Genomic DNA, 24,590 nt, shown 5'->3' on the forward strand with positions numbered 1-24,590 from the left:
CTGAAGAGGGATGGGAAAGAGAGCGGGCAGCAGGAATAGTGTGGAAGTGGAAGGAGTATCCCACAGCGATCACCTCCAAAATCGATCTGTCTGTGGTATTCTGTTCCCAGGCAGGGAGAAAGAGGGATAGACCATCTCCAAAGGAGAATTGGATGGAATCATTTAGCACAGGATCTGGGAAAGTAGGTTGCTCAAGGTCCTCAACCAAGATGTCAAACTGTTTCTTAGAGGGAGATGCAGGTGGTGTTGCTGTAGAAGGAAGAGGCCCCCTTTTCTGAGATCATCTCCTCGGAAAGTCTAGGAAACCCTTGGAACAAATTAGACCACTGTGACTTGAGACCTACTAAACTGTCTCCCTTTTACCGAAATGTAAATTTGCAACAACTGTAAGGTACTTCTCAAGTCCTCCAGAATGTGGCGGGAAGAGTTCATGTCAGTGCTAAGGAGCTCGGGTCCTTCAAAGGGAAAGTCTTCAGCTGTACTCTGTACCTCTCTTGGGAGGCTGGAAGACTGGAGCCAGGATGCTCTCTGCATAATTGTGGCCATGTCTAGGGATATAGAAGCCATGTCTGTGGCATCTAGGGCAGTGTGGAGGGAGGTTTTGGCTATCAATTTATCCTCCAAAATGAGGGCCAGAAATTGCTCCCTCTGGTCCTGTGACAGATGTTCAATAAAATGAGTGAACTTGGCATGTGTGTTACAGTCATATTTCACCAACAGGGCTTGTTAGTTTGTCACACGAAATTGGAGAACCATCAAGGAGTAGAATTTCCTACCCAGGATGTCTAACAGACTCCTTGTCATAAGGAAAGGATCTGGAATGAGCCTGCCTATTCCTTTCATTAGCTGCATCCATCATCAAGGAATTGAGAGGGAGGTGGGAAAAGAAATGTTCCATTCCTTGGCCAGAATATAGTATTTTTTTATCTGCCCACTTACAGGTGGGCTGGATAGTGGCAGGTGTTTACCAGACAGTGCAAGCAGGCGATAACAGAGCCCCATTTATTGGGAGGACAATCTTTCCCTGAGGGCTAATATTCAAAATGCCCGTCAAGAACTCCAGGACCTGCTATACTGGGATCTGGAGGGATTCCGCCAGGCATTTCATGAGGTTTAGAAAGGCTGAAAGTTGTCAGCATAAGAAGATGGTGGAGGCATTACTACTGTATCGGTGAAGAAGGACTTAACCGATGGGTGGAAGTTTCCCTTATCTGTGGGTCCTGCTGCTCCTAGGTGTCTCCCAGTAGTGAGGAAGCATAAAGTACCAGAGGGAGATCATCTGGTACCGGATGACAGTCCTGAGATACCAATGGTTAGTCAGTTGGTCCTTGTGAATGACGCAGTACTGTCGGGTATTGGGGTCTATTTATGGATGGAACCCAATAAAATTGTTCACCAAGGTGACCTAGGGATTCCAGTAAGCCCACTAAGGGGGTGGATAGGGAAAGGGTCATGGATAGACTGTAATTGTGGGCGGAGGGGTCTGAAAGAGCTTATTCAGAGTACTGGCTCAGTGGAGTGTGGTGGTGAGGTGCTAAAAAATAGCCCTGTACCAAGACCTCAGTCTGAAGAAGAATCTTCCCCTGGGCAGAAGAGGGGAAACTTCAGAGATAGGTGCTGGTACTGAAGACTGGAGGTCCGAATGGGGCTCAATCCATTTAGGGAATAGGCCCTCATAGAAGGCAGTTGAAGGTGAGGCTCTGGTATCTCCAGTATAAAGAGGTCCTCCAGGAAAAGAAATCTGGAGGGCTATGGTATCCAGAAGACTGATTCAGGACTGAGGCTTGGCAGTACCAAGATAGTGAATGTGGAACCAGTGAGGTTTGTAGAGCTTCTCTAACCTCAAAGCCCTGGTGAATGGGAGATGATGGTACCAGGGCTTGCAAAGGAGATCTGTACATCTCTCGGTGCCTGGGAGTGTCAGTTGGTGCAGAGGCAGGCTCCTCCCTGTGCTGTCAGCTAGAAGACTTGTCTATACGTTGCTTCTTGTGCAGTAGTGCTGGCTCAGTACCATGCACAGATGGAGCATCAAATGTTCCCCTTGTTGGACATGAGGTCTCCTTAAATCGGGATTTATGGGGTGACCACCCCCTCTTCTGAGGCTCTCCAAAAGGAGAAAGAGGCTTCTTCTTTTTAGAAGTCCTAGCCTCCAAAGGTGCTGCTGCCATGGGGGCAGCCTGGGAGAGGGAAGTGGACACCCCTGGGGCTAATGAACACTCCATTAGAAGGAGCTTCAGTCTAGCCTCTGTCTTTCTGAGACCTGCCTTTAAACCCTGTACTCACCTTACAGTTAGACAAGACCTGGGTGTCTCTGAGGCAGTGAAGGCAGCTCTAGTGCCTGTCACTACAGGGAAAAGACCTGTAGCAGGTCTGGCAGGGCTTAAATCCTGGGGTCTTCAGCATAATGCAGAGTGGTAATGCGCCCAAAATAGGGGTTGTATGGGAGGGAGGGTAACACCCCTTCCAAACACAACTGAAACTAAAGAACAAATAAAATAACTAAACAACAAAAGGAAAGAAAAACTAAGAAAAAAATTGCTGTGTAAGAGGCAGAAAGCTGAGAATCCCTGGACATGCCATTGGTCCATTTCAAACTGCAGGTGGTTGGGTAGAAGCAGATGGGAGGGTTAATATGATAATGGATACCTCCTTAAAAATTGCTTCCCAGAACTGTGATTTGGAATGTATCCCATCAGCTTGGATACTCTCTGCCTCATGGAAAGCTTGGTTCTCTACAGCAGTGCTTGTAGCCAAACGACTCAGATTGCAGATGGAAAAGCAGACTGCTTTCCGGGATGCAAGCTTGGCACAGCAATGTGGCTGACCTGGCAGCCGAAGAGCAAGTAATGTTTTAGAGAAGCGGAACTTCAGACAAATTTGAACAGATTTGGACTGACTTTTTAGAAATCTTTGATTAATTCTTAGCAATGGTACCTGAGATATCACCCTCCTTTTGCCACCCTTCTCCCTTTCTTTTCTCTCCCTTCGCTTTTCTGTTCTTTCTCTTTGTCTTTGAGGGGTTTTGTTCTCTCCTTGTTTTTTTGGAAAACCCCAATTATATCTATAAGAATTAAGGTTGCCTGTGCAACCTTAACTTGGCTCCTTTGTAGCCTTATGATACAGTCTTTAATTACATGATCACATACTATTTTCCACAGGACCCCTGCCTCCTTCAGCACACAGGATGGACAGTGCTCAATAAATGAGCAGCTAGTCAATATTTTGTTTTATCCTCATTGTGCAGCATGTGGCTTTAGGCCTAATTAGTTATAGTTAATACCATACTATACTCATCATCATACTTATGGTTCTTCTGGCTTAAAAAAACCCCTAACATTAATGAATTCATATCTAATCTCATCCATTCAAGTAGCTTTTTTCCCTTGTAATTTACACATCTGAGCAGATGCATCCAAACTACTGAGCTGCAATGATATTTCTCCCAAATACTTTACCCAGCTTAACAATGACAGTTCTAGGATTTAAAAATAGAAACAGCAGCAGGTCCTAGACTAATTACTCTCCTCGGTTTCTAACACCAATAGCTCTCATCAGCCCCATCCCCACCCCCCCACCCCCAGCTACCGGTTATGCCACACCAACATACCTTTGTGGCATGTTTTGTATGTCTACAATACAGTGCAAGGCCAGGGTTGATACTCAGGTTCAAGCCTTACCCCCTTCGAACTATGTACAAATTGCACTAATCCAGGGCTCAGACCCAGGGTCCCAGAACCGAATGGGGATGGAGGGTCTGAGCCTGAGTCAAACCAGGACCCAGGGTTCAAGCCCTATTACTTTGTAGTGTGGACACAGCCCCGGTGGACTTGTGCTCTGAGAATCTTCTGAAAGTATCCCACAATACCACAGGGTCAACTTTTCTTTGTCCTCGGGATAGTCAAATTTTCCCACACTGCACCATGAACAAAGAACTAGAGTGGCCACATTTTGGGAAGGCACTAGGAAGTCTGGGATATGGGTGATTGGACTCGGGCCCACATAATGCAGTTTAGATGCTGGAGCCCTAGGTTGGGACTAGAGTGACCAGATGACAAGAATAAAATATCGAGACACATGGGTGGCAGCCACAGGTTCAGCCCACTGGAGCCATGGGGGAAGGGGGATACAAAGCCCTGAGAAAGCCACAGGTTGGGGGCGCAGGGCCCCGTCTCCCGCCGCAGCCCTATTGGGGGTGAAGGGCCCCAGCTCCAGGCACAACCCCGCCGCAGGTCAGGGACGCAGGGCCCCGGCTCCAGGCACAGCCCCTCTGCAAGTCAGCGACACAGGGCCCTGGCTCTGGCTGCAGCCCCACTGTGGGTCAGGGGCTCATGGCCCCCGCTCCAGCCCTGCTGCAAGCCAAGGGTTGGAGGCGTATGGCCCCGGCCCCCACCACAACACACAGCCGCGGCCCCGCCGCTTACCTGAGAGATGGTTCCCACCCACTGGGAAGCCCTTGGCAGATTCCTCTGGCTCCTAAGGTCAGCGGTGGCCAGTGGGGTCTCCACTCCACATGCTGTGCCTGCCACAAGCACTGGCTCCAGCTGCCATTGGCTGGAAGCTGTGGGGGCGGGACTTACTTGGGGGCATAACACGCAGCACCCCAGGATCAGGGGCAGCCGGGGGCAGCGGGGGGTCTGCGCCCTGTCCGTGCCCGTAGCTCCTATTGGCCGTGATGGAGCCAGCGCTTGTGGTAAGTGCAGCACACAGAGACACACACACCCCCGGCTGTCCCTGTGCTTCTGCCTGTCGTTTCTTGGGAGCCACCCCAAATAAGCACTGCTGGGACCCCAAGTGAGAGCTCACCAGTGTACTCCTCCAGCCCTGAGCCAAAATATCGAGACAAATGGCATCCCGACCGTACATCAGATGGGACACAGGACAAACAACTAAATATTGGGACAGTCCCAATTTTACTGGGACATCTGGTCACCCTAGTTGGGACCCAGGGTTCAACAATTCTTAGCCTGGGTTACCAATGAATGTAGACTCTCAAGCCCTAGATTAACAAACCCAGAGTCTGCTAACTTGAATTCTACTAATCCTAGGCTTACACTGCAGTGTAGACATACTCAACGAGCCAAAAACCAGAGCAGTTGTTTTCACCACACACGGTGAAAGCCCATGGGAGCCTTTCCATGGATTTCAAAGGGCTCTGGATCCAGCACAGAGCTAAATTCAGAGGCAATGTGTAAGAGAGCCTCATAGAATGCACACCAACTGGGTGGAAGGTTGTGAAAGAAGATTTAAGTTGCTCCAGGCTGGTGGCTGTGGCAGGGAGGCTGGTATGGTGCTACTTTAGCATTATGGTGTCCCCATCTCAACCTTTAGCTTTCTGCCATAGGTTGAGATGGGGACACCATCTGGAAAGGTTCCAGCCACCACCTAGATCTCATATCTGGAGAAGACTTCCTGACCTGATGGTGAATGAGATAGGGGCATTCTTGACAGAGGACGTGTGATATACCCACTAATGCAGAAGCAATCTTTAATGGATGGGAGCCAAAATTCAGGGTACATGACTCACTGGACTGTGCCTTGGTTGTTCTACCTAAATATAGCCCCTCACCATCACAGTATCTGAGCACCTCACAATCTTTAATGTATTGATCCTCTCATCACCCCGGTGAAATAGGGCAGTGCTGCTATGCCTATTTTACAGATGGGGAGCAGAGGCACAGACAGACCCAGTGACTTGCCCAAGCTCACACAGAAAGCATTTGGAGAAACAGGGAATCAAACCCAGGTCCTCCAGACTAGCACCATAACTACTGGACCATCCTTCCTCCCATACAGAAGTCCCTCTTTCTCAGGGAGCCCTTATGATAATATAGTATATATATTACTAACCATCATGGGCGGGGGGAGTTCTGGAACAGCCTTCTGACAGGTTGTTTGCCCCCCGTACACCTAACTCGTTTTAAGTGGACTTGATAAGTTCATGAATGGGATAATACAATGAGGTTCCTTCAATAGCAGAGAACTGGACCTGATGACCCAGGAGGCTCTTTCCAGTCCTACGTCCCCATGGACATCTGAGATTAGGGAGGACTAGACTGGGAACTAGAAGAACAAGAATTCACAAAAATGCACCAACACATAAAAGCATCTAAATCACTAACATTTCTACAAAGTTTGTACTCATAACATAAAACAGTTGGTTTTATTTCAAAGTTTGCTTTGAGAACAAAAATAATTGCTCCCCAGCTGAGACCTTGTGGATTATTATTTTGAGCCAGCCTGATTTTTTTCTGACAAGTTATAGTAGTTGATAATGGCACAGAAGCGGACCAGCACAAAATCACTATAATAAGACATTCTAGTCACAATATTTAAACCACATTAAAGAAATGTCTCTGGAAAAGAGCTTTTAGCAACACAAATACCCGTGTCCATTTGTTTGCCTTTTCTTTAAAATACAATTCCGTATTAGGAGGAAAAAAGTATGTAACAAAAGCAACAACCTGTGGCTTTTGCTAAGGTTAGAGTCTGTCAGTCTCTCCTGCAATAACCTGACATTTGTCACCGGAGGGGAAAAAAATCCGAAAGACTGAATCCTTATAGCAAGAGAGAAGAGCCATTGTTACTCCCGGAGAAACAGTCTAATTGAAAGAATCTATCTGTAGACAGCTCATTACTATGATCTCAGTGTCCATAAAGCCATTGCTTATGGTGCAGAAACACAATAACTTACATGAAATTACACTTCAGAAAGACCCTGAACTACTTTGGCTCCCTAACTCAGTGGGTGCTGCAGATGAAATGCGTTTGTTAGCATTGCAGATAGGGCTAAATAAACTTGATTTCTTGTTTAGGCTCTTGGTAAGCTCATCTATCTGCTTTACTGCTGTTTGCTTATTAAAGGTGACCTCAAAAAAACACTCACCTGCCAAGACCTTGAGTTTTGGGGTCTGTATTATTGCTGTGCCAGTTGAGAGCTTTGTTAATATTCCCTGGGCCAGTAAACAGACAGCAGGAAGCAGCATTGCTTCTTTTACTATAGCTATTACTAACACAGGCAGCTATTGCCAGGGACACCAGAACCTTGAACCTGACAAATACGTGTTTCAGAATATAATGTCTAAGAGTACTCTCCACTGAGGTTTGAATTTCTCCTATTCTATAAAGAGGAAAGGTGGTCTTGTGGTTAAGAAATGAGATTTGAAACCCAAAAGATGTGGGTTTAATTCCCACTGTCTGCTACAGACTTCCTCTGTGACCCTGGACAAGTCACATATCTCAGTTCCCTCTTGGCAAAAGGGAGATGATTCTTGCATCTTTATTTACTGCTGTAAGCTCAAGGGATTGTCCAATACAGTGGTTCCCAAACTGGGGTTCGTGAAGCCCGGGGGGTTCATGAAATGTTACAGGGGTTTCTCAGGGAAAAATTCCCTAATGGCAGACAGAGCTGGCCCTAGGGACTCCAGGCAGCATGGGGCCAGCAGCCCAGAGCACCTGGACTTCCAAGAGCTAAGCAGATCAAAGCAAGCATATCTATCACACTGAGGAGATTTAAACTTCAAAACTCCTTGTAAGTAATGGAAAGGGAGGTGGATATTTTTTGCTGTTTTTAAAATTAAATAGGCAGCTAGTATTGTTTTTAAAATTATTATGAAGAACAAGTTTAAGCTTTGTTGTAACGTGCGTTGTTTGCCTGGACTGCTCAAGACATGAATTCTTGTGTAGGAGGAACTCTTTAAGTTGGCTTCTTAAATACTTTCATGGTGTTTCACATCTGAAACTCCTTGATGAAACATAGGAGCCTTGTCTTATAACAGGCTTATTCAAAGTGATACAAGCTACAAATGTGAGATCTTGGAAGAGTGGTGCCATTTTCATAATGTAATAAAAATATTGTAGTGATAAATAATAATTAATAATAAATAGTGTATAATAAGCATGTCATAAAAACAAATTTAATAATTCCAAGAACACTGCTTTTATAACTTATACTCAGGTAAAGGAGAAAATCCCTTGAAATATTTTTAGGAGGGGGTTTGCGAGACTTGACATTTTAGTGAAAGGGGTTCACACGTTGTTAAAGTTTGGGAACCACTGGTCCAATACAATGCAATTATACAGTGCTTGGCACAATAGGGTCCTGATCTTGAATGGGTTTGTCACTGTTATCCTCTTCCTGATCAATCTGATCTCTCAGGTGGAATTCCATGAGTCTCCCACTCTTAGACCAGTGTTTTTCAAACCATGGGTCGCAAGCCATTACTGGGTCGTGGCATGTAAGGCGCTGGGTCACCTTGCTCTGGTCAGCACCGCCCACTGGGATGTTAAAAGTCCTGTTGGCAGTGCTACCCAGTTAAGGCAGGCTAGTGCCTACCTTTTCCAACACCTCACTGAACCCTGGAAGCGGCCAGCAGCGGGTCCAGCTCTGAGGCGGGGGGGCCACGGGGCTCTGCATGCTGCCCCTGCCCCGAGCACCAGCTCCACACTCCCATGGGCTGGGAACCGGACAATGGAAACTGGGGGTGGGGGGCGGTGCCTGTGGACAAGAGTTGTGCAGAGCCGCTTACGCACCTCTGCCTAGGAGCCAGACCTGCTGATGGCTGCTTCTGGGGCGCAGCGCGGTCCACGGAGCCAGGACAGGTGGGAAGCCTGCCTCTACACTCCAGCTGCGCCACTGACCGGGAGCTGCCTGAGGTAAGTCCATGTCCCAACCTCATGCCCCAGCCCCCCCAAACCTGTAATCCCTTCCTGGACCCCACACCACTCATCCCTGGCCCAACCCCAAAGCCTGCACCCCCAGCTCAGAGCCCTGACCCCCATCCCACCCCCCAACCCCCTGCCCCAGCCCGGAGCCCCCTCATTCCTGGCCCCACCCCACAGCCCTCACCCCCACATCCCAACCCTCTGTCCCAGCCCTGAGCCCCTCCCATACCCCAAACCCCTCAGCCCCAGCTCCGTTGGGTCGCGGGCATCAAGAATTTTCTTCAACTGGGTCCCCCAGAAAAAAAGTTTGAAAACCACTGTTTTAGACCAGGCCCTGGGCTACAGCACCCTGTGTATCAGCCATGCTTTCCACCTGGCAGGTCTGACTGAGTTGGAGACCTGGGCTTCTCGCCTTTGGGAGTCTGCGACCAGTGGGGACTAGTGACCAGACAGCCTTCTGAAACCAAAAGTACTGTTTATGTTAACACAAAGAACAATGCATTTAGAGAAAAAGGATTTTAAAACACACAGGCTACAAGCATGTACACCTTACCTCACCATGCCCTGAGGCAGCCTAGGCAGGCCTCCCTTCTTCATACACCCCTGCAGACACCTGTGTCTCAGCCCCTGAACAGCTACCCACTTTCTTGAGGAGAGAGATTTTTTTTAAACTGCCACAGCTTTTTGTTCTTCTGTGCTCATGGCCTTTGGCCCTCTGGTTCAAGCCAGTCCTGTAGGCTCAGAAAGCCATTGAGCCCAAAGTGGGTCTGGCACAGACCCTTACGAACCCTCAAGCGCAGGGGTTCTCAAACCGGGGGTCAGAACCCCTCAGGGGGTCACGAGGTTATTACATGAGGGGTCAGGAGCTGTCAGCTTCTAACCCAAATCCCACTTGCCTCCAGCATTTATAATGGTGTTAAATATATTTAAAAGCGTGTTTAATTTATTGGGGGGGGTCGCACTCAGAGGCTTGCTGTGTGAAAGGGGTCACCAGTAAAAAAAAACGTTTGAGACCCACTGCTCAAGTGTTTGCTGAGCTGTATCTTATCTTGAGCCTTTATTTTCTTCCGCCTTGTTTTTCCTTACAGCTCCCTATTAAACAAAATTAATATATAATAGATATAGATTTATCTAGATATAGCTGTATGATATTATATATTAATTTTGTTTCATAGAAAGCTATAAGGAAAAACAAGCAGAGAGAAAATAAAGGCTCAAGATATATATATATATGGTGCCAATCTATAAAAAGGGAAATATGGACAGTCGAGGGAATTACAGACCAGTCAGCTTAACTTCTGAACCCGGAAAGATAATGGAGCAAATAATTAAGCAATCAATTTGCAAACATCTAGAAGATAATAAGATGACAAGTAACAGTCAGCATGGATTTGTCAAAAACAAATCATATCAAATGAACCTGATAGCTTTCTTTGGCAGGGTAACAAGCCTTATGGATGAGGGGGAAGTGGTAGACATGGTATATCTTTACTTTAGTAAAGTTTTTGATACCGTGCCGTATGACCGTCTCATAAATAAATTAGAAAAACGCAACCTAGATGGAGCTACTATAAGGTGTGCGCAAAACTGGTTGGAAGTAGTTATCAGTGGTTCACAATCATGCTGGAAGGGCATAATGAGTGGGGTCCCACAGGGATCAGTTCTGGGTCTGTTTCTGTTCAATATCTTCATCATTGACTTAGATAATAGCATACAGTTTACAAAGTTTGCAGACGATACCAAGCTGGGAAGGACTGCAAGACTTTGGAGGATAGGATTAAAATTCAAAATGATCTGGACAAACCGGAAAAATTGTCTGAAGTAAATAGGATGAAATTCAATAAGAACAAATGCAAATTACTCCATTTAGGAAGGAACCATCAGTTGCACACATACAAAATGGGAAATGACAGCCTAGGAAGGAGTATTGTGGAAAGGGATCTGGGGGTCATAGTGGACCACAAGCTAAATATGAGTCAGGAGTGGAACACTGTTGCAAAAAAAGCAAACATCATTCTGGGATGTATTAGCAGGAGTGTTGTAAGCAAGACACAAGAAGTAATTCTTCAGCTCTACTCTACGCTGATTAGGCCTCAACTGGAGCATTGTGCAACATTTCAGGAAGAATGTGGACAAATTGGAGAAAGTCCTGAGAAGAGCGACAAAAACGATTACAGGTCTAGAAAACATGACCCATAAGGGAAGATTGAAAAAATTGAGTTTATTTAGTCTGGAGAAGAGAAGACTGAGTGGTGACCTGATAACAGATTTCAAGTATGTAATAGGTTGTTACAAGGAGGAGGGAGATCCTATTCATAAATTACACCAAGCAGCTCCACTCCCTACACAGGGTTCTCTTGGCACTACTATAAGAATGTTTAATCTTTTAATCATCATGTGGTGCTGGCAGAGCAGGTGCCAACTCTTGCCAGGGCTTTAGGCCTCAGTCAAGCACCAACAAATTGATTGCTAGAAACCAGTCTGTTTCACCTGTGTGTTAATATGATTAAGATGGGTATTGGACTTATAACAATATGTTTAGCATTTAGCCTTTATGAAATGCCTTTAAGTTGCTGCATGCATTAATCTCACTTATAATAGCTATATCACGTGCAGTATTACGCACACCTCAAGAGGGTGGGGGGATGCGACAAAGCAAGAAAAGGTGCATGATGTAACTCCACTGACTTCAGCACAGTTACTCCTAATTTATAGTAGTGAGACAGCAAACCCATCCAATATCTTCGAAAAACAAACTGAGCTCTCTCCTTCTGTTGCCTCAGTTTACTGATTTCATTCTGCACCTCCCTCTCTGCTGGTTGGACTGAGACTATCTGCCTCCCTTTGAATTGGTCTTTTAGCAGATTGAAAACTGCCTCAAGCAATGGTGCAGATATAGAGGACCACTTACAATACACAGTATGGTACACACCCAGCAGTGTGTCATGTGTAGATTAATTAGTTCCTTCAATGGGGAGTACAATATTCTACAGATTTAATAAGAGGAATATTAAAGTGTTCACAGCTAAAATCAAGACCAAAGCTCAAAATGTGAACTGCATAAAGAACTTAAGATGGGGTGGGCAAACTTTTTGGACCAAGGGCCACATCTGGGTGGGGAATTTGCATGCAGGGCCATGAATGTAGGGCTGGGGCAGAGGGTTGTGGTGCGGTAGAGAATGCAGGGTGTGGGAGAGGGTGAGGTGTGTAGGAAAGGGGCAAGGAGTTGGGATGCAGGAGGGGGTGCAGAGTGTGACAGTGGGGCTTAGGGCAGGGGGTTAGGGTGCAGAGGGTGTGGGGTGCAACAGGGGGCTCAAGGCAGGGGGTTAGGGTGCAGGGGGTGTGGGGTGCAGCAGGGGGCTCAGGGCAGCGGGTTGGGGTGCATGGTGTGGGCTCCAGCCCGGCACCGCTTACCTTGAGCAGCTCCCTGCCTGCCCTGGCCCTGCACTGCTCCTGAAAGCAGCCAGCAGCACATCCCTGCAGCCCCAGGGAGTGGGGGGCAGAGGGCCCTCGCCTGTGGGTACTTCTCCCGAAGCTCCTATTGGCTGTGGTTTCCCGTTCCCAGCCACTGGGAGCTGCGAGGGGCGGTGCCTGCAGGCAAGGGCAGCGCGTGGAGCCCTTTGCCCCCACCAACCCCCACCCGCATGGGCCACAGGGAGTGGTGCCAGCTGCTTCCGGGAGTGGCACAGGGCCCATGGCATCACGGGGGTGTTAATCCCATGGGCCAGATCCAAAGCCCTGATGGGCCAGATCTGGCCCATGGGCCATAGTTTGCGCACCCCTGGCTTAAGAACATAAAAATGGCCACCCTGGATCAGACCGATGGTCCATCTAGTCCAGTATCCTGTCTTCTGACAGTGGCTGGTGCCTGATGCTTTGAAGGGAAACTCTTTGAGTAAAGACTGAGCAAAAATACAGAAAAAAGGCTGAAGAAGGACTTCAGTATTGGTCCCATAAAATATGATGATGTACTGTACATAATTTAGGTGACATATTTAGTAGACATCTAGGGACAAAAGATCTCATACATCTATGGTGATGAGTATTCATTGATGCCAATTAATATAAAGGTTACAGAGGAGCTGATGCCACAGGAGATGTCTGTGTGGTACGTAAATGAAACACACCTGAGGTCACATGCGGAGGATAAAACAAAAGTGATAGTGGGAGGTAATTTTTTCTGTGATCATTTAAAGTAGATGGATGCAAGAAAACTGCTGTGTCAAGGTAAATAGATCTGCACCAGGGACAGTGCTCTGAGGCTCTTTCAAGCAATTTTCTATTTATATAAATTGCTGCTCTGAGAATATGCTTCAGACAATTTGCTGGTGCTTCATTCAGTTCAGAAGTAGGAACATTACCTGGGCTTCGTGGCTGATTGAAGAAAATAGGAGAGAAATGGGTGATCCAAACTGAGGTAGTGCTTGATATTTTCCTGACAGAAATTGCCAGATTTGAGCAACTTGGAGCACTCTCACAGGGTGAAATTCAGTTGTGTGCAAAGGGCTCCTGCAAGGCCTTTCACACTGAGCCCCCAAGTACCCCAGACAAGGCATAAAGGCAGGATGACAATGCAGTGGGCTCCATCACCCTGCATGCTATGTGGACAGACTCCGAATAGGAGGAGGATGCAGGTATTGGGACATTGAGGTGGATAGGGCATGGATCCAGTGTTTCTAAGCCTTCACATTGGAGAAGTGGAGGGGCTGTGGCCACTATTCCCATCCATAGGTTGCTACCCTGTGCAGCAGGTCCCCACACAAAACAGAGCTACTCAGACTTTGCACAAGGAACAGGTGAATTTCACAGAGAGAACAGAGTAAGGATGAAATACCAGTGGAGGTCCTTCTACAGTGACAAATTTCCCTTGATATCAATTTAGTTTCTAATTCCCCATTCCAGCTTTTGAGGTGGTGCAAGACATCTAGGGGAGATGTCAGAGAGACAGAAGAGGATTTATCAGCAAGGACAGAGGGAGATGGGGAGAAGGCAAGAGACCCATTGGGGACACCAGAAAGCAGGAGGGGACACTGACAGAGAGCAGAAGAGATGATCAAAAAAAGAACCACCAAAGGAAATGCCAAAGAATCAATTGAAGTAGAAAGAAAACCAGGCAGTACTGAGTTATAGAAAACAAAAGAGAAGAATTTGCAGAAGAAGGTAGGATCAACCATATTAGAGGTGGCAGATAGAGAAAGATGCTTTGAGAGTTGACCAAGAACTGGTCTCTATCTTGGTAATGACAGTTTCAATAGAATGAAAGTGGCAAAAGCCAGACTGAAGGGAATTAAGGAGAGAGAATGAATACAGTGTGAGTAGTCATGTCATTTGAGTACAAAGCTACGGAGAAAGAGGGATGCGAGGCAAGTATAATCTAGTGAAGATGATGTAGAAGACTGTGATGTGTTTTAATGCAGAGGAAGCTGATGAAAGAGGAGACTGGAGAAGAGACTGAGAATGAAACAACAGTGATGGGGCAGGAGGGATTAGCCAGGGAAACCAGGACAGATACTTCAAACTGAAGGCCCAGCTGAATGAAATTGTAAACCTCTCATTAAAACATTCCAAAATTTTCATAAAACAAATGCTGTCTTATCATCAGGATAAGAGAAAGCTACAGACTCCATGATTTTGGCATGTGTTGGTTTTGCTCTGTTCTGCAATAGTCATAGAATCATAGACTTTAAGGTCAGAAGGGACCATTGTGATCATCTAGTCTGACCTCCCGCACAATGCAGGCCACAGGATCTCACCCACCCACTCCTGTAACAAACCCCTAGCCTATGTCTGAGCTACTGAAGTCCTCAAATTATGGTTTGAAGACTTCAAGGTGCAGAGAATCCTCCAGCAAGTGACCCGTTCCCCACACTGCAGAGGAAAGCAAAAAAACCCCAGGGCCTCTGCCAATCTGCCCTGGAGAAAAATTCCTTCCCAACTCCAAATATTGCAATCAGCTAAACCCTGAGCATGTGGGAAAAACTCATCTGCCAGACACCCAGGAAAGAATTCTCTGTAGTAACACAGATCCCATCCCATCCCAGGCCATTGGGCATATTTACCACTAATAGTCAAAGATCAATTAATTGCCAAAATTAGGCTATCCCATCATACCATCCCCTCCATAAACTTATCAAGCTTAGTCTTGAAGCCAGATATGTCTTTTGCTCCCACTGCTCCCCTTGGAAGGCTGTTCCAGAACTTCACTCCTCTCATGGTTAGAAACCTTTGTCTAATTTCAAGTCTAAACTTCCTGATGGCCAGTTTATATCCATTTGTCATTGTGTCCGCATTGGTATTGAGCTTAAATAATTCCTCTCCCTCCCTGGTATTTATCCCTCTGATATATTTATAGAGAGCAATCATATCTCCCCTAAGCCTTCTTTTGGTTAGGCTAAATAAGCCAAGCTCTTTGAGTCTCCTTTCATAAGACAGGTTTTCCATTCCTCGGATCATCCTACTAGCCCTTCTCTGTATCTGTTCCAGTTTGAATTCATCCTTCTTAAACATGGGAGGCCAGAACTGCACACAATATTCCAGATGAGGTCTCACCAGTGCCTTGTATAACGGTACTAACACCTCCTTATCTCTACTGGAAATACCTCGCCTGATGCATCCCAAGACCGCATTAGCTTTTTTCATGGCCATATCACATTGGCGGCTCATAGTCATCCTGTGATCAACCAATGCTCTGAGGTCCTTCTTCTCCTGTGTTACTTTCAAGTGATGCATCCCCAGCTTGTAACAAAAATTCTTGTTATTAATCCCTAAATGCATGACCTTGCACTTTTCACAATTAAATTTCATCCTATTACTATTACTCCAGTTTACAAGGTAATCCAGATCTTCATGTATGATATCCTGGTCCTTCTCTGTATTGGCAATACCTCCCAGCTTTGTGTCATCTGCAAACTTTATTAGCACATTCCCACTTTTTGTGCCAAGGTCAGTAATAAAAAGATTAAATAAGATTGGTCCCAAAACCTATCCCTGAGGAACTCCACTAGTAACCTCCTTCCAGCCTGACAGTTCACCTTTCAGTATGACCTGTTGTAGTCTCCTCTTTAGCCAGTTCCTTATCCATCTTTCAATTTTATATTGATCCCCATTTTTTCCAATTTAACTAATAATTCCCCATGTGGAACCGTATAAAATGCCTTACTGAAATTGAGATAAATTAGATCAACTGCATTAACTTTGTCTAAAAAAGCAGCAAAGAATCCTGTGGCACCTTATAGACTAACAGACGTTTTGCAGCATGAGCTTTCGTGGGTGAATACCCACTTCTTCAGATGCAAGTGGTGGAAATTTCCTGGGGCAGGTATATATAAGCAAGCAAGAAGCAAGCTAGAGATAACGAGGTTAGATCAATCAGGGTGGATGAGGCCCTGTTCTAGCAGTTGAGGTGTGAAAACCAAGGGAGGAGAAACTGGTTCTGTAATTGGCAAGCCATTCACAGTCTTTGTTTAGTCCTGAGCTGACCTCAGTGGCATTAACTACTTTCGCCTTCAAAAATTTTTCCAAGACCTTGCATACTACAGATGTTAAACTAACAAGCCTGTAGTTACCTGGTATATGCTGTATAAAACTGGACCACTTTCCCCCACTTTCTTAAAAATAGGAACTATGTTAGCAATTCTCCAGTCATACGGTACAACACCTGAGTTTACAGATTAATTAAAAATTCTTGCTAATGGGCTTGCAATTTCATGTGCCAGTTCCTTTAATATTCTTGGATGAAGATTATCTGGGGCTCCCGATTTAGTCTCATTAAGCTGTTCAAGTTTGGCTTCTACCTTGGATGTGGTAATATCTCTCTCTATATCCTCATTCCCATTTGTCATCCTACCATTATCTCTAAGCTCCTCATTAGCCTCAACCTCCACTACATCCTTAGTATTTAGCAATCCCACTTCTTCTTTCTTTGTTTTCTTCTTATTTATATGGCTATAGAACCGTTTACTATTCTCTTTGCAAGGTCCAACTCTACATGGCTTTTGGCCTTTCTCACTTTATCCCTACGTGTTCTGACCTCAATAAGGTAGCTTTCATTGCTGATCCCTCCCATCTTCCACTCCTTGTAGGCTTTCTGCTTCTTCTTAATCACCTCTCTGAGATGCTTGCTCATCCAGCTTGGTCTACAACTCCTGCCTATGAATATTTTCCCCTTTCTTGGGATGCAGGCTTCTGATAGTTTGTGCAACTTTGACTTGAAGTAATTCCAGGCCTCCTCCACCTTTAGATTCACAAGTTCTTCAGTCCAATCCACTTACCTAATTTCCTTAATTCTTTAAAGTTAGCCCTTTTGAAATCACGTTTTAAACAATCTTTGTTTTCTGCTATGAAACACAGTCATTGCAATGTGAATATGTGCATTATTATTCCAATCCAGGCTGCAGAGTTGAGGCAGAACACCTCCATAGCCAATATTGCAGCTGAAGGGCTGGAATGCCTTCCAAAATCCTAATGACCATCTCCCAATCCTCAGGGACAGAGGGAGAAGAACAAGAGGATCTGAATGGTGTAGCTCCTTTCTTACCCTTGTGTTAAATGATGCCTTCGTTAACAGACAATACAATCATCTGTTCTTTTAAAAAAACATGGAAATAAAGCAATAAAAATAAAAAGAGGTGGGCTTGTTCTAGCCACATACTGTTAATTTAATCACAGTGTACAGCTACGTTCCTTTTAGACACTGCCAAACCAGACGATCTATTGTAATACATAATATTCTGCAGATCTTCCTAGTAAACTGGAATCTCTCCAACAGCTAACTTTAAGATTGTAGTATGAATAAAATAAATTCACTAACAATTCACTGCATTTCAAAAGATTCAGCTGATCACATCGATCCTTGTTTGCAGCCCAAATTGTAGTTTTTACCCGAGAGATGGATTGATCAGAAAGTTGTTGATTAGAGAACTTGTCTTTGGTTCATATTGACATCTTAATTGACATCACAGTGCTAAGATATATTCAATCATAAAATTTCAGTTCCAAACTAGTAAAGATGTTCACAAGGTAATGTTGTGAACATAACCAGTCAAAAGATCAGATAACGTAACGCAGTTCTTACAAGTAATCAAAACCTCGAGCCATTCTTAGAGACCTGATGCCAATGTAATCTACATTTTGATATTTCATTTCTTAAAAGAACATAGATTAGGCTACAGTAGATAAATCGGATGCTGCCTTTGAAGAGATTTAAGCCATTTTCCATACACTGTCAAAATGGGGTGTACACTTACTAGCTCCCCAGCCCAGGAAAGCTCAGTACCATCCCAGTCCATTTCAAGCCCTTGCCTTACTGATTATGCAGAAACTTAGATAAAATAAATTAGTTCCTCTGCCCAACATGGCCTACCATTCCCAGGGTCTTTTCCACATCTTCTCTCTGCCTCTCCAGTCCTTATTCTGGCCCAAGGTCAACCCACTGGAGTCTCCCTGCAGTTCTCACTCTCCACTGTACCTTGTAGCAGGGTTCTTTCCCCTGCTCCACAGCCTACTACAGGAGCCTATCTGCTCCCTGCAGCTCTTCAGCTCAACTAAACTCTTGCTGGCTATCACCTGACACCCTAATCCCACATTTCAGCTGGGAGGCAGTGAATTAGTCAGAGCTGGGGCTGGACCAATCTTCCCTGTGATATGGTGGCACACTGATAAAATTTCTAAAGAAATTAAAAATCCAGAAATTAAAAAACTGTGAAATGGCTTGCACTAAAAAGCAGCACGAATTTTGAGAAAACTCTGAACAATTTCTTGTTACTATATGTTGCCTGGTCTGCTTAAATTCAAGTCCCTTGGTTCAATTTGCAACCCATTTGTTGGTACTGCTGGCAAGCAAATTAAAACTAGAGAAGATCTTAGTCCACTAAATTTGGATCCAGATTTTAAATAGTCTAAAAATTCTGAGGTGTTTGGACCCCAAGTATGGTTCTGAACTGCAAACAAAAATAATTGATTTTGCTTGCTAAAATACCATGTTCCAGTTTTTGTGATTTTCTTGATTCAAATCTGCCATTCACTGGAATGTTACAACGGACAGATGCTTCTCATAAAGCCTTTTAAGATGTCTTAAAATGAGCACATGAAGAATGGTAATGAACTGTTATATTTGTGTCAAGGAGGATTAAATCAGCAGAATAAAACACTGCTGCATGTGAAAAACAATTACTGTTATACATGCACTATGGATTTGGCATCAGTATTTTTGAGAGAGACAATTTACTGTGCAAAATGATCACGCATTATTTAAAATACTTTCCTAAACTAATCTGGCAGATGCAAACCAAATACACAATCCTTATTCAAAGGCAAAAAACTATGCTAACGTGGAGCTAGGGTACCAAAACCAAGCAACACAAACACAGGAAATTCAACATTAAGATTACACTTCAAAGAAATGGTATGGAAATGCACATTGCAGACACCAAAGCAATCTTAGCTGCACCGTGTAAAAACTAAGGCATTTTAATGTTTCTGGTCCAAATTATATTAAATTGATTTTAATGACAATTATTTCCCCATATTTTTCTCTTCATAGTGTACCTACAAGACAGAGTTAAAGTTGCCTGGGTACTGTACTTGTGTATTCCGTACCTCAAATATTTGAATATTTTTTAAGTGTCACTTTAACTTTGAACTTCCTGAGTTTATAATGCCTGGGTTTGGTATAATTATAACATATCTGTAATTATTTTTATTCTTAAATTACTAATACGTAGTCTCAACCTTAATTTGATATTAATGCAGTTTTTTGTCTGAAAATGTCCTTGGTTTTCAAAATTTATTAAACAAGAAACCCCAAACGAATGTTATCATGCAGTGTTTCTACTGATTTTGGGTATTTTGTATTTAGAGGGCAGATTCACCAATACACCAGAGCAACACAAAACAACTTTGGTGTGCTGATGAATTGGGTCCTTAATTTGTCATTAATGTATTGGTTTAGAGGGCTGTGTTTCTGAGAGCATTGCTATGTGAAGAGGTGAGCGGAACCCATTCCTTGGCTCCCAATGACTCTGGCCATCCATGCACTCTTTTCAGTTTCCCAGCAGGACTGCCTTAGTGCACAGAGGAGCTGAGGCAGCACTGTCATAATGAGCCTTTAAGCACTGATGCCTAAGTAGCATTCTGCAATGGAACCTTTAAAGAGTAGTGACACTCGGGCCAAGTAATCTACCAATTAGAACTCTAGACACATCTCCAGTGTCCCTCATACTACTTGCTCATTACAACTAATAAAGCTATTGCATGCAAATTAGTTATAGAGGAAGAGTGATGATTGGTTGAATCACCTCTGATGTTACAATAGCCCTACTTAAGAGCTACCTGAGTTGTTGAACACTGTTTCAGCCTATTTGAGTTAACCATTAGCTACAACTATCATTAATAACTTAGCTTAATTACTACCTATTTTCAAATACAACATATGCACAAGATTTTGATGAAATATGAAAGTATGAGTCTGTGTTATTCCATTATTAAGATCATTCAGGACAAAAAAGACTGACAGGCTAAATTTCTCAAAGGAATTATTTTAAAACTAAAACTCAAAGTAACGGAATTATTTGTAAATTCTCAGAATATTTATTCTTTACTCAAAGAGTAAATTCTATAAGTTTGAAGAGGATACACAATATTTTAGATGAACAACAAGAGGCTAAATCTCTTCTTTAAGTGCAAAATAGAACTCAGCCTTAACTATAGAGTCATGACTAGTGTTCTATAATAAAGAAGATATGCAATATTCTAAGCAATAGGAAGAATAGTGGAAATGATATCATGTCCAAAATAAGACACCCAAAGATAACACTATGGATTAATTTATTTTCTTTTGATCCATATTATCAACACAAAGAAGAGTGCTAAATTGCTCCAGCACCTTAACACTCTATTTGTAAATATACAACACAAACATGAATAAACAGACTTTCAAGACCAACAGCCGAAACAAACCTTAAAGATGGAACTGAAATGCTGTATAAAACTGAATACTACCAACTGTTTTGGACATAAAATCCTATTGACTTCGTGGTGCAGGATAAGGCCCTACAGTCCTGATCTTTCAAAGCACATGTGGAGTCCTTCTGAAATTAGTGGGACTCCGAACAGGCCTGGATAATTTTGGTGGACTATGGCTCAAGAAAATATAGGCACAAGACTACTATTATAAATTAATGCGTTTTAAAAGTGAACCAAGGCCTTGACTGCAAAAGTTGGTGCCAGCCTTAACTCCAAAAATCTTAGATACTCTGGTGATGGGCATATTATAAATGTCTACGGCAAAGACATATGAATAAAGCTGTGCACACTACAGGTGATAGTGATGATATCAACTCTTGCATTTGAAACACAGAACCCTGAACTCAATCCAAAGTGGAAAAATAAAAGGATAAATTATTCAAAATAATGATATTTTATTATAAAAGTATTTATTTGTTATTCTTAATTCTAACCACATATTCTCTGATGACTAAATCTTACTTGTCTGACTCAAGAGAGTCACCCCATTGACTCCCAAAGCACTTCCTGCATAAGTAAAGATAAGGAGGACTTGGTGCTTAATGAATCAGATTTTATATGTATTTAAAAAGCATTTTAGTTCACCTTGATTCCAACAGAGCTCAACAAGAGGGTGGTGTTTTTTAATATTTTAGTAATTTAATATTTCATCAGTAGAGCCCTGCAAACCTGCAGATATCTGCTTTATAGATGCAGATATCCGCATCCGTGGATATTCATGAACCATGTTTGCGGATTGCAGATGGATGTGGATCTAAATTTAATATCTGTGCAGCTCTCTATTCATCAGTTCAGAGACTGTGGTTGGGTTTTCATTTTATTTAGCTTCACTTTGTAAGTAGATGATTTGCTATTTGAATGAATACATATTATACACTAAGTCTTACTTTGTGTCAGAGCATTTAAATACATAAATATATGTACACTATTTATATATTTACTTTTTTTAGACCCAGGTAGGTTACAAAGATATATAATATATACATACATTAACAGATATATATCTCCAGTTTTGGCCACCATCACAGGTGCCGACTTTTCAAAGTGCCGGAGGAGTGCTCAACCCCCGGCTCCGACCCAGACCCTGCCCCCACTTAGGGTGACCAGATGTCCCGATTTTATATATATTTGGGGCTCTTTCTTATGTAGGCTCCTATTACCCCTCACCCCCGTCCTGATTTTTCACACTTGCTATGTGGTCAACCTACCCCCACTCCACCAAGGTCCCAACTCTTTCCGCCTCCCCTAAATGCGCTGCGTCCTCACTCCCTCCCAACCTCCTGAATGCTGTGAAGCAGCTGATCCGTGGGGCCCAGCAGGCTGAAGGTGCTGGGGGGTGGGGTGGGAGAGAGCTGATGGGGGGCTGCCGGTGCATGCTCAGCACCCACCATTTTTTCCCCTGTGGGTGCACCAGCCCTGAAGCACCCACAGAGTCAGCACCTATGGCCAACACACTTTAAAAAAAGATATGGACAAACTGAAGAGAGTCCAGAGGACAGCAACAAAAATGATAAAAAGTTTAGAAACCCCGACCTATGACGAAAGGTTAAAAAAACTGGGCATGTTTAGTCTTGAGAAAAGAGGACTGAGGGGGGACCTGATAACAGTCTTCAAAAGCATTAAGGGCTGTTATAAGGGGGACTGATCAGTTGCTCTCCACATCCACTGAAGAAAAGAGAAATAATGGGCTTAAGCTGCAGCAAGGGAGATTTAGGTTAGATATTAGAAAAAGCTTTCTAACTAACTGTCAGGGTAGTTAAGCACTAGAATAGGCTTCAAGGGAAGCTGTGGAATACCCGTTATTAGAGGAGTTTAAAACCAGCTTAGACAAACATCTGCCAGAAACGGTTTTCTTGGTCCCGCCTCAGCGCAAAGGGGGCTGGACTAGGTGACCTCTCAAGATCCCTTCCAGCCCGACATTTCTATGATTCTATGATATAGCCATATACATGGGTTAATATGGAGCTATACTATTACCAGTATCTGAATAAAGTTCTTTGGCATAGACTGAAATACTATAATGGAATTAATAGGGAGAGAACTAGCTTTGGTATGCCAATGATGGTAGCAAACAAATTAGAGGCAAAAAGTAATGGGATGCTCCCCTTCCCACCTCCTTTTACTTTCTAGTTGGTCAATAGCAAAATGTGGTTATGTGGCTTAACTACCCTACAGTTCTAATCACCACATGTTTGAAATTCAGGTCTTTGTCTCCTTCGAAAAGGAATTCCCCCTTTCATTTCTGTGGTACATGCTCTCTTCTTTTCTAGTTGATATTCTCAAACAAAATGCTTCCTTAATTTAGAGTTAGATCACAGAATAACACATCTGCAAACTACAGCATTGTCATAAAAAAGACTAGTTAAAAAAATCTGGAAATATTCAGTTAAAATGGATATAAATATTCTGTAACACTGCAGTTCATTAAAATCAATTAACCACAATATTGATATGTGAAAATTCATCTCACACATTCTAGTAGCAGTCTTAACTCCGACATACAAGACATATTTATCTTTTCAACATAATCATCACAATATAAGGACAACTTCTAAATAATCTATGTATATGTTTAAAGAGTTAGTATATCTTGTGAGTCAGAGTTAAGGTTGATACTAAAAGGCACAAGATGAATTTTCTTTCTCTCTCTCATACACACACGACTACGTAAAAATATTTGGGGGAGATCTTTAGCTGGTCTAAATTGTTATAGCTCTATTGGCTTCAATGGTACTATGACAATTTACATCAGTTGAAGAAGAAGAACCACCATAAAACTGGTGATATGTATCTTAAAGAATTAACAAAGGTCTGTAGAAAAGGAGATCCTTTTTCTTTGCACTTTAGAAGAAGATTTCTACCGCATGGTGATCCTGAACTGCATGGAAGTAGAGATCTTTTGGATTGAAAAATGATGTTATAAATGTAAATTATTATTATACCAACTTGAACACTGACCCCAGTGTTAAGCTGCCTAAGAGCAGCAAGGAGTTGGATGTGCAGAGACCTGCAGTCATGTGGAAATGTTAGCTTTTTTAATTTGTGATATAATTTAATATTTACCACTACGCATCTTTTTACCCCCATTAGGCATCAAATGATAAACAACAAATTTAAGCTTAAAGCTTAGATGATATTTTCAAAAACACTCAGTGTCAGCCTATCATTGACTTCAAGACTTAGACCAGCCTTAAGGACTTTTGAAAATCCTACTTTTAGAAGGCTTGGATGGAATATACAAAATGATAAGACTCCCTCATATTCGTAAGAAAAATTCAAATTACATACACTGGTTTATTTATGATGAAACACCAGCACCCATGTCTTCAGTGTGGACTAACTGTACTCACTCTGAAAGGGAACACTGTTTTATTATTGCCAGATCTTGATATCTCCAGCCCAGTCACACGTTGCAAGAAGTGACGGCAAGACTGGGTGAAAAGTTGCACTCACACAAGCCTGGTTATGTGCAGACAAAGTGTGAATGATTCTAGCAGTGTGATAGTTATAGAAAAATATTTTGCCCTCTGAACTTCCCGTCACTAGAAGTGTTCCATCTGGGGAAAATTCACAGCCCACTGCAAATCCTTCCACCTGCAAAGAGACAAGAATAAGAGTAAATCTATATGCTAATTAAGGAAATTTAATGTAACCTCCTGAAAATGCACTAATGTACTAAAAATGTCTTTTACACAATATGCTCTAATTATTTCCCCAGGTGTTCATTAAGACAGACTTATTACAACTTTAAATTGTTAGCACTAGTCAATCAATAATTGGTGACGCTATTAACAATTCACAAAGTCTTCCATTGTTTTAATCTCCATTATCTTCATAATGGGTATCATTCTAAATTAATTACATTACAGGAAACCAGACAGGAATAGAAGCAAGTCAATTAATATCTA

General features: G+C 43.3%; 1 protein-coding gene across 2 annotated transcripts in view; it reads right to left on the minus strand.

Moving 5' to 3' along the window:
- WDR25 (WD repeat domain 25) overlaps positions 1-24,590 on the minus strand; it is a 135,413-nt gene that overhangs the window by 12,150 nt on the left and 98,673 nt on the right. Inside the window, exon 7 of one of the 2 annotated variants that reach the window (XM_045012816.1) lies at positions 24,033-24,276. In XM_045012816.1, the coding sequence (XP_044868751.1) occupies positions 24,055-24,276 (222 nt within the window). In that variant the 3' untranslated portion in view covers positions 24,033-24,054. Of the gene's footprint in view, positions 1-22,215; positions 24,277-24,590 lie in introns of those variants that run through there. The other variant, XM_045012815.1, reaches the window with a different exon arrangement.

This window comes from Mauremys mutica, chromosome 4 (genome assembly GCF_020497125.1).
Source record: "Mauremys mutica isolate MM-2020 ecotype Southern chromosome 4, ASM2049712v1, whole genome shotgun sequence".
Taxonomy (NCBI): Eukaryota; Metazoa; Chordata; order Testudines; family Geoemydidae; genus Mauremys; species Mauremys mutica.